The sequence below is a fragment of the Panthera pardus genome, unplaced genomic scaffold, assembly GCF_024362965.1.
Source record: "Panthera pardus isolate Hobbes unplaced genomic scaffold, ASM2436296v1 HiC_scaffold_25, whole genome shotgun sequence".
Taxonomy (NCBI): domain Eukaryota; kingdom Metazoa; phylum Chordata; class Mammalia; order Carnivora; family Felidae; genus Panthera; species Panthera pardus.
In genome coordinates this window covers 88580756-88593557 of record NW_026526821.1, presented here as the reverse complement: position 1 = coordinate 88593557, position 12802 = coordinate 88580756, and the positions used below count along the sequence as shown (strand labels likewise).

General features: G+C 37.1%; 1 protein-coding gene across 6 annotated transcripts in view; it reads left to right on the top strand.

Moving 5' to 3' along the window:
- The window catches only part of EXOC6B (exocyst complex component 6B), a 613936-nt gene that overhangs the window by 90866 nt on the left and 510268 nt on the right, over positions 1 to 12802 (top strand). For all 6 annotated transcript variants that reach the window (XM_053890818.1, XM_053890816.1, XM_019441650.2 and 3 more), the window contains exons 2-5: positions 202 to 367; positions 8382 to 8429; positions 10079 to 10169; positions 10281 to 10326. In XM_053890818.1, the coding sequence (XP_053746793.1) occupies positions 236 to 367; positions 8382 to 8429; positions 10079 to 10169; positions 10281 to 10326 (317 nt within the window). In that variant the 5' untranslated portion in view covers positions 202 to 235. The remainder of the gene's footprint in view (positions 1 to 201; positions 368 to 8381; positions 8430 to 10078; positions 10170 to 10280; positions 10327 to 12802) is intronic.

The window sequence follows — 12802 nt, the reverse complement described above, 5'->3', positions numbered from 1 at the left end:
TGAATAGGAAGCAGAATTTCTATTTTCCTTAAAAAACTGCTCATCTAGAATTGGGTCAATATTAATATAATTGGATTACTCTGTGGTTAATGTACCTTCAGTATGAAATTTCCACATAAATTTGCTTCTGGGTTTATAATTCTGTTTCTGTTTCTTAGAAGTAAATCTGGTGTAATCTTCATACAATTTTTTTTTTTAAAGGTCTGTCTATGATGGTGAAGAACATGGACGATTCATGGAGAAGCTTGAAACTCGCATCCGTAATCATGACCGAGAAATTGAGAAAATGTGCAACTTTCATTACCAGGGCTTTGTGGACTCTATAACTGAACTGTTGAAAGTGAGAGGAGAAGCCCAGAAACTCAAAGTAAGGAGACTCTAAGAGAGACTAACTTTCTGTCCTGTGCTGGGGTTTTGATTAGCGCTAAAGGAGTAGGGAGTACATTACAGGGTCCATGTTTGTAGTCAAGATACCAAGAAAAGGAATTTGTACTGAAATGTAGATAATTGGGACTATTTTAGCTAATAAGAATACAGTTAATACAGAATAATAATACAGAATAAAGTTAAACTTTATTTTGGATAACCATATGTGGGTGAGAACCAGCAACAGAATCAGTAACTGTTTCTTTCAAATAGAAACCCAGTTGACTCTTCGTGTTATCCATCTACTTCCTTGCTAGGTAAAAGCATCACTGTAGGATGAGAGGCTTGTAGAGCGTGGCTGCAGAAGTCTTTGCAGCATGGCAACCAAGGTCACAGGGAAAAAAAAGTCAGTGGTAGCTGTGGTGTATCTTTTACCAAAGTGTGGGAGTTCATTCTTGATATGACAGATTCAAATATAGGAAGGAGATCAGCCATATTGGTCAGGTCCCTTATCTTGGATAAATGATTTTGCTTATTGATCTTAAATCTAACCACTTCACTAAACTCTTACATTATTTCTAATAATCTGTGTGTGGATTTCTTTTGAATTTTCTGTGTAACACTCATATGCTCTGTAAGTAATAACAGCTTTATTTCATTCTTTCCAGTCCTTATGTTTCTAATTTCCCTTCCTTCCTTCCTTCCTTCCTTCCTTCCTTCCTTCCTTCCTCTCTTTTCTTTCTCTTTTTCTTTTCTTTTCTCTTTTCTTTTTTCTTTTCTTTCTTTCTTTTCCTTCCTCCCTTTTCTTTCTTTCTTTCTTTCTTTCTTTCTTTCTTTCTTTCTTTCTTTCTTTCTTTCTTTCTTTCTCTTTCTTTCTTTCTTTCTTTCTTTCTTTCTTTCTTTCTTTCTTTCTTTCTTTCTTTCTCTTCTTTCCTCCCCTCCCCTCCCCTCTCAACTCCTCCCTTCTCTTTCCTTCCTTCTTTCCTCTTGCCTTCTTCCTTTCCTTCCTTCCTTCCCTTCCCCTTCCCTTTCCCTCTCCTTTTCTTCCCCTCCCCTCTCCTTTTTCTCTTCTCCCCTGTTCTTCCTCTCCCCTCCCCTTCCTTCCCTCATTCCCTTCTTCTTTTTCTTCTTCTTCTTCTCCTCTTCCTCCTCCTCTTTCCCTTATTGGAATTTGGATTAAGATCCCAAAAAGATGAACTTGATAGTGAGTGTGAAATTCCTATAAAACAATACATTGGTAAGAAAAGCAAAGAAGCAACTTTATTGAGGGGAAAAATGGGCTATTTAAAGCTACAGTGATTTATCAGCTAATTTGACTGTAAAACCTAACCTGCTTGAAGCTGTCAAACTTTTAAATGTTTCATTTAATGTAAAATTTTGTATTTTGCTGCAGGATTATTAATGTGTTTGATGGTGGGATCTTGTCCTAGTACCCATTGGGTAGAGGTTTTATGTAATGTACAATATGTACCATATTATCTTTATAAAAATCTCCAAATTTCTGGAGTCCAAAACACAGTGGGTCCCAAGGTTTCAAGTAAGAGCTTATGGAGCTGTACAACAGCTATCCAACCTTCTTAAGAAGTGTATTATTTCCAACACAATTAAATCTCTTTTGTAGCCTTCTCAGTTGCTCTCTTTACTCTCCCCTCCAAAAGTAACAGCTCTTCTGGTTTGTTTTTTGTTGTTGTTGTTACTGTGCTTAATGCGTAACTATTTTAGTTCAAATTAAGTTTGATCTGTTTTTCATTCAATATATCAACATTAATTTCAGATGAACAAAACAGTTAAATAGAAAAGACAAAACCATGAAGAAACTAGTAGAAAGTACAGATGAATATTTATGTGATTTGGGGACTGAGGAGTACATTTCTAAACAAAATTCGTAGAGCCAGAAAGAAAATATTTGATAGAAATGGCAACATTAAAGTGAAAGAATCTTTTCTACAAATAAGTTAAAAATATAAATAATAAATAAAAGCTATTTAAAAATACATTTGCCAAAAAAAGAAAAAAATACATTTGCTAAGTGATTAATATCCTTAACATAGAAAAAGTCTTTATAAGTTAAAAGGAAAAATATGAACAGTCTAATAAACTGAGAAATAGACATTAATATATGGTTCATATAAGAAATATAAAGGAACTCTACAATTTAGAAAATTAAAGGAATGCTGACTTAAACAATAAAATGTCACCTAATTAAATGAAAAGATGAAAAAAAGTGCTATTTAAGAGTAGAGATATGATACCAGTCAAACAGGGAATGCCTGGTTGGAGTATAGATTGTTACCCTCTTCAAGGAGAGCAATTTTATTTATGAATACTTAAAACTCCACGTAGTTTTTTTTTTTTTTTGTTTTGTTTTTGTTTTTGTTTTTTTTAAGATAGAGAGTGTGAGTGGGAGAGGGGCAGAGAGGGAGAGAGAAAGAGAGAGAGAGAATATCCCAAGCAGGCTTGTACCATCAGCACAGAGCCTGATGCAGGGCTAGAACTCAGTAACTGTGAGATCATGACCTGAGCCTAAATCAAGAGTCAGACACTTAACTGACTGAGCTACCCAGGAACCCCAAACTCCACATAGTTTTAAAGACTTATTCTAAGGCTATAGGTGTATGTATAAGGATGTTCATATGATTTCTTTTTCATGTGTAAAACTTAATTTAATTTAATGTTTTTAATGTTTATTTTTGAGAGAGGGAGACAGAGTGTGAAAGGGGAGGGCTGGGGAGCAGATAAAGAGGGAGACACAGCATCCAAAGGAGGCTCCAGGCTCTGAGCTGTCAGCACAGAGCCTGTCGCGGTGTTTGCATCCACGAATCACAGGATCATGACCTGAGCCGGAGTTGGACTCTTAACCGACTGAGCCACCTACACCCCCTAAATTTAATTTAACTTAATTATTTTTCCCCTGCCCTGCCCTCTAATGTGTAAAACTTAAAGTCATTAAATGTCCTTAAAGTCATTTAGTAGAAGATTAGTAAAATAAATCTTGGTACGTTCATTTAAAAGAATAATAAACTACAGTGTATTTTAGAAAAATATCGTACATAAGAAGGTATTACAAACGTTTACTTAATGTAGTAAGCAATTAAAAAGTATGAACAATTTGACTATATTTGTCTTTTTTAAAGAATTTTTTTAAGTTTATTTATTTATTTTGAGAGAAAGAGAACGAAAATGCACTGGGGAGGGGCAGAGACAAAGGGAGACAGAGAATCCCAAGTAGGCTCCATGCTGTCAGCTCAGAGCCTGATGTGGGACTCAAACTCACAAACCACGAGATCATGACCTTAGGAAGTTGGACATTTAACCAACTGAGCCACCTTGGCGCCCCAATTTGATTACATTTAAAATAAAAAGTTACAATGAAGTTTTGAAAACTGAAATGGACAATCGAGGCTTCAGATGAACAGAAATATCTGCAATGTCTAAAAACAAAGATATGAGGCTCTTGCCAGGAGCCGTGTGTGCTATTTGTCCTCACTCAGCCATCCCAACTTTCCATTCTCACCTCAGGCTGTTCTTTTCTGTGTTTCTTGTATGTGTATATTCCAAACTTCTCCTCTGCTCTCCGGGCCCCTTGTCTGTGAGGGACAGCATAAAGCTCTGCCTCTGGTCACTGAAGTAGCTATGGGGCAGAATACTTTCCTTGGCAGGACCACTGAATATTGCCCATAATGTTCACCAATTGCTGGTGTCACTGGCCACTTGGTACTCATCTTCCCTTCCTCTTTCTTCCTCCAAATTGTTCCAGGTTGCAAATTCCTTCAGATTACTCAAGATGCCCCTGAGAGAAAGCATGACTGCCAGCTCAGGGTGTTTGACTGCTTCAGGCTCCACTCATTTCCTCTGAAACCTGAGGCTATTAAAGTCTAGCGGCACACCCGGGAGGTTTTGCTCTCGGAGGGATCCATTCAACCTGGCTTAAGAACCTATGAAAATTTGAGATTCTTGAACTCTAGAAAAAATGTTTAGAAAATGGACAAGGTTAAATGTTAACTATTGTCAGTATTATTTTAACATAACAATGAAGAGAAACTACACTTTCTAGAATACCCACTATTTCTTTTGATTCATAGTATATATATTATCTCTCTCTATGTTTATGTTTTCTACATGGAGTAGCATCCTGGATCATCAGGATACTTTCTTCTCTCTCTCTCTCTTTTTTTTTAAATAGACTCCATGCCCAGCATGGAGCCCAACGCAGGGCTCAAACTCAAGACCCTGAGATCAAGAGTTGGACGCCTAACTGACTGAGCCACCCAGGCACCCCGTTTCCTTTCATTTTTATGTTATAATAGTATTGAAATAGTAATTATTTTATTAGAAGTGTTGGTTAGGCTCCTCTGCATGTGTTTAAAATTTTTTTTCTAATGCTTTTATTTTATTTTTGAGAGAGAGACAGAGTGTGAGTTGGGGGAGAGGCAGAGAGAGAAGGAGATACAGAATCTGAAGCAGGCTCCAGGCTCTGAGCTGTCAGCAGAGAGCCTGATGTGGGGGCTGAAACTCATGGAGTATGAGATCATGCCCTGAGCTGAAGTCGGACACCCAACCGACTGAGCCACCCAGGCACCCCACCTCTGAATGTGTTTTAGAACTATCATTTGCATGAGATCAGTTTAGGGTGCCATAATCAGTATTGTTAATAAAAATTGAAATGAAATAGAACAGAACAGAATAGAAAATAATAGCATGTATTACATGGAATTTTGCTTCAAGCATGCATGTGTGCGTGCGTGCGTGTGTGTGTATGTGTGTGTGTGCGTGTTTGCATGTATTCCTTAAACTTGTGTACGGGTTGCAGTGTAAAAGGTTCTTGCAAAGAGTTTGAGGTTAAAAAAAGTTTTAGAAGTTGTGTCTTTATAAGGTAAATAGAGACCATGATTTTGAATTTAGGAGATTCATGGAAGGTGGAATTTCATGAGATATCTAGGATTAAAAAACAAATTACTCTTGAATAACTACTGTGAAGGGGGGGGGGATAGCAGTACAATTCAAGGCATCCCACCCCATTTTTATTCACATAGCTTGAAAGCTTTTTCTTATATTAAGCTGATATTTTTCCTATGTTCTAGTAACATCCATTTATTAGTTTGAGTAATAAGCACTATTTTTAGGGCAGCATCTTTCTTCTGATTGCCCTTCAGATACTTTAGCACCTTTATTGTGATAGCTTTTCAGATATTTGTTGGATAGCTGTTATTTAGGTATAGTGTATAGTGTCCAGGTATAGTATATAGTATCTCTCAATGAATATTTTACCCATTTTTGGGCTAAAATACCCTTTATTTTTCATGTGTGTAGCTTTGAGTTCTTCTCCAAACATACTCCCAATCTAACCGTGTTTCAGTTGTCAGTGGCCTTGCTAAAACATGGCATCTTAATGTAATTCTTATCATGTGGTCTTAGAGTCTTACCATCTTACTGATTCCAGACGAAGGATCAGCAAACTGTGTCTTGCAGGCCAAATCCAGCTTGTCTCCTATTTTTGTAAATAAAGTTTTATTGGAATGTAGCAATGCCCATTCATCTACGTTTTGTTTATGGCTGCATTTTTGCTATAGTGGCTGAGAGGAATAGTTACAACAGAGATTATCTGCCTAGCCCTTTGCAAAAATAGCTTCTTGACCCCCGTAATTTAGACAATTTAGAAGCATTTAGAAGCATTTTAGAAGCATTTAGACAATGCTTCTATTAGTGTTGTCTTAGCTCTGCATTTGGGACAGCTACATTCTTAATTCTTAATTCATGTTGAGCTAATAGTCCAGTAAAGCCAAGTGTTTCACATGTGGTACTATTAAATAGTAAAGAGGGAGTTTGAGGGTTTCTTCTTTTTCTGTTACTTCATAAAGACTTTCTGGAGAAGGTTGGGTTTTATTTTGTCTGTGAAAAAAGGAGGTGCTTGTGGTAATCTGCTCTGAAAATGATACTCCAGGTGTAGTATGTAGTGTAGGGAAAAGTTTTCACATGTGTGTTCCTGAAAAACTAGTTTCTTAAGATGATCCTCTGTAAAAGGGTGTTATGTTAAATAAATGTGGAAAACATTCTGTATGATATCCCCCTTATTGGGCATTCATGGTACATGCAGAATATTAAAGGTTTCAAGAAGTCCTAAATAAAGTAACCTGTTTAGTGGAATTTCCCACTGAATTTTAGTGGGATATGTGGTGTGTGTGTATGTATATGTGTGTGTGTATCTATCTGTGCACTGTGTGCACCTCTGGGTGCATGTGAAGAGTGCCTATTAACATTTCTTGGTGTTCTAAGGGACATAATAGGAAACACTCAGCTAAGGGAATGTCTTAAAAGTGTAAGGAGTGGCCGTTATTGGTGGAAGGGGGGTAGAAAGCCTCCATTAAAGAAAGCTTTAGAAGTTAATATTGCTCATGTTTGTTGTTGTTGTTGCTTAGAGAGAGAGAGAGAGTGAGAGAAGGGCAGAGGGAGAGGGAGAGAGAGAATCTCAAGCAGGCTCCATGCTGGGCATGGAGCTTGATCTCATGACCATGAGATCATGACCTGAGCCAAAATCAAGAATTGGCTGCTCAACTGACTGAGCCACCCAGGTGCCCCTGCTCATGTTTTGATAATATCCGACATGGTGAGGAAGTTACTATTCTGTATACTTAATTTTTTTTATATCAGTCGAATCTCCAAAAGTGGATGTCAAAAAACGTGGTGCCGGTTCCTTTAAATTATGAACTCTAGATAAATTTTAAGGTCTGTTTACATAGTTTTGACTATCTGATGGATTGATTAATTTTGAAAAAAAATGGGAATACGGAGGTGTTAGGAACTATTTTGAATTAATGATCCAAAAGAGGCCTCTGGGTGGCTCAGTCGGTTAAGTGTTCAACTTCAGATCTGCCCATGGTCTTGCAGTTCACGAGTTCAAGCCCCACGTCAGGCTTTGTGCTGACAGCACAGAGCCTAGAGCCTGCTTCAGAGTCTGTGTCTCCCTCTCTTTCTGCCTCTCCCCCAGTCGTGTTCTGTCTCTCTCTCTCTCTGTCAAAAATAACAGCACAGTTAAAAAATTTTCAAAAAGAATTAAGATAAAATGTTTTCTAAAATTAGGATAATAGGGGCATCTGGGTGGCTCAGTTGGTTAAGCGTTCAATTCGTGATTTTGGCTCAGGTCATGAGCTTATGGTTTGTGAGACTGAGCCCCGTGTTGGGCTCTGCACTGACAGCACAGAGCCTGCTTGAGATTTTCTCTCTCCCTCTCTCTCTCTGCCCCTCCCCTGCTTGTGCTCTCTCTCTTTCTCAAAATAAATGAACTTAAAAGAAAAAAAAGAATAAAAAAAATAAAATTAGGATAATAAACGGAAAATTTGACCTGAGTTAAAAGTTCAGTTTACACCCAAGTTTTCCAGGAATACATTGGTGAAGTGAGGAATATCTATGGGAAAATTTGTTCTTTGTACATATAGTAGAGATGCTAAGGTTCTCTGGGTAATTTTTTCTATTTTCTGTTTTCTCTCTTTTCTTTCCAAAACTCAGGTGTGATCTTTGGTTGTTATAGTGTCTTAGTTTGGAATATTCTAAGCTGAACATGTCAGCCAGTAAATTTGTTTTCTTTGATTTTTAAAAATACCATGCAGTAGAAAACATTGAGTAGAAAAGTTGATAGAATTTAGACCCAAGAGAATGCCATCAAACCAAAACGTGTTGGGATCCTGAAAGTATCTGAATAACTGTTTTTAGTCTTTTCATTTAAAATGTTGATCTTGGGGTGCCTGGGTGGCTCAGTCGGTTGAGCGTCCGACTTCGGCTCAAGTCATGACCTCATGGTCCGTGAGTTCGAGCCCCATGTCGGGCTCTGTGCTGTCAGCTCAGAGCCTGGAGCCTGCTTCAGATTCTGTGTCTCCCTCTCTCTCTGTCCCTCCCCCACTCATACTCTGTCTATCAAAAAATGAGTAAACATTAAAAAATTTAAAAAAAAATGTTGATCTTACCCAACAATTGTCTAAATGCTTGTTTTTTTATGAGTTTAAATTGTCTTCTCTCCACAGAATCAAGTGACGGATACTAATAGAAAACTGCAACATGAGGGAAAGGAAGTAAGGCCGGTTTACCTTTTGAACAAATCTTCTGTTTCCTGTCATTCTCTTGTGATGACTGCATTCTTGATGGCTTAGAAGACCAAGAGCAGTGTGTTGGAGGAACTTGGACGTTATCATTGCTTCTCCTAATGTTTTTCTGAATTAAATGAATATAGCCGCTAGAAAGTGTAATGAGAAAGGATGTAGCTTTTCTAGTATATGTGCTGCCAAAGTGAGCACAAGGATGTAGCTTTTCGTAGCTGTGGTTTTAAATCACTTGAGTGGCCACTGCTGTTCTCTCTGTTTGGAATGCTTTTTCCCCAATATTCTACTTCAGACTTTGCTCAGATGTTCCCTTCTTAATGATGCCTTTTATTTGAAATTGCAGACTCGCTCTCACTCCTGCATTCTTTTTAGTTTTACTTTTCGTGCTTTATTTTTCTCCACTGCACCTATCGTGCTCTACTATTACATATTTTTAGTGGTATGTTTGTTTTCTGTCTGTCTCCTTCCATTAGAAATTAAGCTCCGTGAAGTCGGGAATTTTTGTTTGTTTTATTCATTGCCATATTCCCTCTGCCTGCCTAAACAGTGACTGGCACAAGGTGGGTGCTCCATAAATACTTGTTAAAAAGTGAATCAGTGATTCCGTTAATTGATATAATTGCCATTTAAGCCATCACAGTTTACAAGATTATTTTACATCCTTTTTCTCACTTGATTCCCATGACAGGCCTATGATAAATCAGGACAGGTATTATCGCCATTTTATTGGTGAGGAAACTAAAACAGATGATTTGCTAAAATTTGCATAGCAATTATTTTCTGACTTGCAGACCATCACTGTTCTTTGTGTCATGTACTTTTATTACCGACTAGTACTTACTTTTAATAATTTTTAAGACTAGCTTTTGATTGTTTTATCAATGACTTAATCAGGGCTGTTCTCTCTCTCTCTCTCTCTCTCTCTCTCTCTCTCTTTTTGTATGGTATTACCTAAGCAGATAATGTTTTTTAGGTATAGGTTCGGGATGAGTACCACAAAAAGCCATGTAGATTACTGTTTTTTGAAAGTTTGTCTCACATATTTAAAATTACACAGAGAATGCAGTTTCTTCTAGTTGTAGTGTGGTATGACTTCAAATGGGAAGGAAAAGTGAGTTACTCTTCCCTAAACTGGAACTCTTGGAAAAGCCATAACCTCTAAGCATGTGGTTTATTTGTTAAAATAGAGATTTAGTTGAAGATTATGTTTAAAACCCAACTGAAGCAATATAGGGAGGACTGTTTCCCTCAAGGAGCCTCGCACTGATGAGAGAAACATAGGATCTTCTCAGAAGATTTGATGAAACCAAGCATAATGAAGGGTCTGAGTAAGGCTTGGAGAAAATCTGCAAGTTTTTTCTTTTCTTCTGGATAGCCCCTGGATTTTAGGATTCCACTTTAGCTGGCCTTTTCCAGTATAGTATGTATCTTGGGGAGAAAATGGGAAACCACGCAGGAATGTTTTACTAGTTGAGAAAGGCAGTTTCTTAGTTCACTTGGCAGGTCTTTCTATGAAACTGTCTGGGATTTTCTGATGAATTGAACACAGGGTGGAAAAATGTGACTGAAAGCTTTTTATTTACAGCTACTGGCATAATTCAGTTTTTTTTCCTCTTGCCAAGCTGGTAATAGCAATGGAAGAGCTGAAGCAGTGTCGACTACAACAGAGAAATATTTCAGCCACTGTTGATAAATTAATGCTGTGTCTTCCAGGTGAGGAGCTGGAAATGGACTAGGATTCTTGATGTAATTCCTTTAGCTTTAATAAGTTTTTCACTTGCTCTGAATAATACTTATATGCTCTTTTCCCCCTTTTCTTTCAAGTCCTAGAGATGTATAGCAAACTGAGGGACCAGATGAAAACTAAAAGGTAAGATTTTTTTATTGAATATTTTTTATTATCTAAAATTTCTGTTAATTAGGATAGTTTTAAGGTCCATATTTAGCCTAACCTTTCAAGAAATAATTAAGTCCGTATAACATCCTCTCTAGCCTTTTGTATATCTGTTGATTCATCCTGAGACTTACTTACATACACTGCTGGTATGCTGATGTATTTTGCCATATATCATGTTTAATAAGAAAAACACTACTCATAGTTTGGTTTTTAGAAGACCTGGTCTTTCAGGGGTAAAACACGTAACTTTTAGTGGTAGTTTATTGGAGAAACATGCTTTGGTTTAGTATTGTAGTAGAAAAATGATTACTGGTTCTGGTGCAGGGGTGACTTAGGGTTCTTCACTGAAACAGAATCAGTAGAGAGAGAGAGAGAGAGAGAGGGAGGAAGTCTATGTGTAGAGTGAGGGAGGGAGGGAGGTATTGACTGATTGATTTTAGGGAGCTGGTTCACATGATTATGGAGGCTGTTGTTTTCTTCTGGTTTTATTCCAGAGGAATGTCTATAGTGACTCTTCCGCTCTTCTTCCCAAGCTAGAGTAAGCATCCCCACCCTCCCTACCGTGGAGTGTGCTGCAGTATGAGGGGGTATGTGAAGCTGTCTGATAAACAGGACACATCTTTCTGGAATGTTGATTTTTACCTAGGTTTCAAGGGAAAAAGTATAGAATTAAAATGTGATATTGAAATAACAATAGAAATATTGTTAATAAAACCATTAAATCCTCAAGAATTTTAAAGCCTAAAAAGCATGAAGCATCAAAGTGTTTTGAATTTCTTAGACACCCATCTTTTTCCCAGGAGGATGTGTTCACATATGAGAATGTAGGTAAGATAATAGGAGAAGTTCTGTTCAGTGAGATATGAAAGTAGTGTTATTTTTCTGATAACCTCTTAGTAACGTTCTAAAATTACAGAAGATTACAGAGAATAAAAAAAAAAAAACACTGTGTGCCAGCTTCTCTGAATTAACAGATATTAATAATTTTCCAGTTTTGATTTATATATATATAAATACACATAGACGTATATAGACATATCTGGACAGAGAGAGGTAAAGATAGACATTTTTTACAATTACAGATAAGATTTATGTCCCTTTCCTTAACCCTATTCCTTTCACTACTCCCCTGAGGAAACCAGTATCATAAATTTGGTGTCTTTCTAGTCCATGTTTTTAACGTCTACAAATCATATATTGTATTATTTTGTGTTTTTAAAAACATGTACATGAATGGTTCTCAGTCGGTTTTTTTTGAGATTCATTCATTCATTCATTCATTCATTCATTCAACAAAAATGAATGGAGTACTTACTATATGCTAGGCATTGTTCTTGGGGATACAGCTCTGAAGAAAACAGACAAAAATATCTGCTGTTATGGGGCTTCCACACTAATGGAGAATTTATTTATGTATATAGATCTAGTTCACTTACTTTAATCCTTCATAATAGTCCATTATGTAAATAATTCACATTTCCCCTCTCATTTCCAGTAGTTGTTATAAGTGCTGTGCACCAATACTTCCAGCTCAGTCTTCTTCTGGCGCCATAGTAGGATTATGTTTCCTGGGCTCCATTGGGCTGTGTGACTGATAAGATGTGAGCAGAAGTGGTGAATGTTACTTTTGGGCTTAGCAGTTACTTTCTAGCACAAGGCCCTTCCAGAGGTCTGTTTTCCTTTGGGTGTGACCAATGGTAACTTTCAAGATGTTGGTTGAATCCCTTAGTAACTGCAGTGAACAGAACTTCTCTGCCAACCTGGCATGGGTGTATAGTATGAGTAAGTTATAAATCTTTGCTTTAAGACACTGAGATTTTTGGGATTGTTGTTGCTACAAGATAGCTGTCCTCACATACTGTGAAGGACATTTGATGTGTCTCCAGTTGTTTGCTATGCAGACGGTGGTTCAATAAATATTCTTGTTTGTGTCTCTTTGTTCACACATTCAGGGTTTCTTGAGAACTATGTTCTTCACATGTTGCTATATATACAAATCACATGGGGATTTGTTAAATGTAGATTCTTAATTCAGTAGGTCTGAGGCCATTCTGGAGATTAGGCATCTTCTACCAAGCTCCCAGGTAGTACCAGTTCTGCTGGTATATGGTTTATACCTAGAAAGAGATCGGCTGGATCAAAAAAAGGATTTTCATGTATTTGTTCTTACTAGGTATTATTCTCCAAAGTGATTTATCAATTTAGACTCCCACTGTCATTTTTTGGGGGAGGTCTGTTACTCCACCTTTAGGTAACATCTGTATTGTGAGACTTTGTGGTTTTTGCCAGTCTGATGATTATGAAATGATAGACCATTATTCTGCGTTTTCATTTTTTTGATTACTAGTGAGATTGGTTTTTGGACATTTGGATTTTCTTTCATTATTTTGCCCATTTTTCTCTCAGGTTTGTTCTTGTTGTTTTTTCATTTATTAGAATTCATTAATAT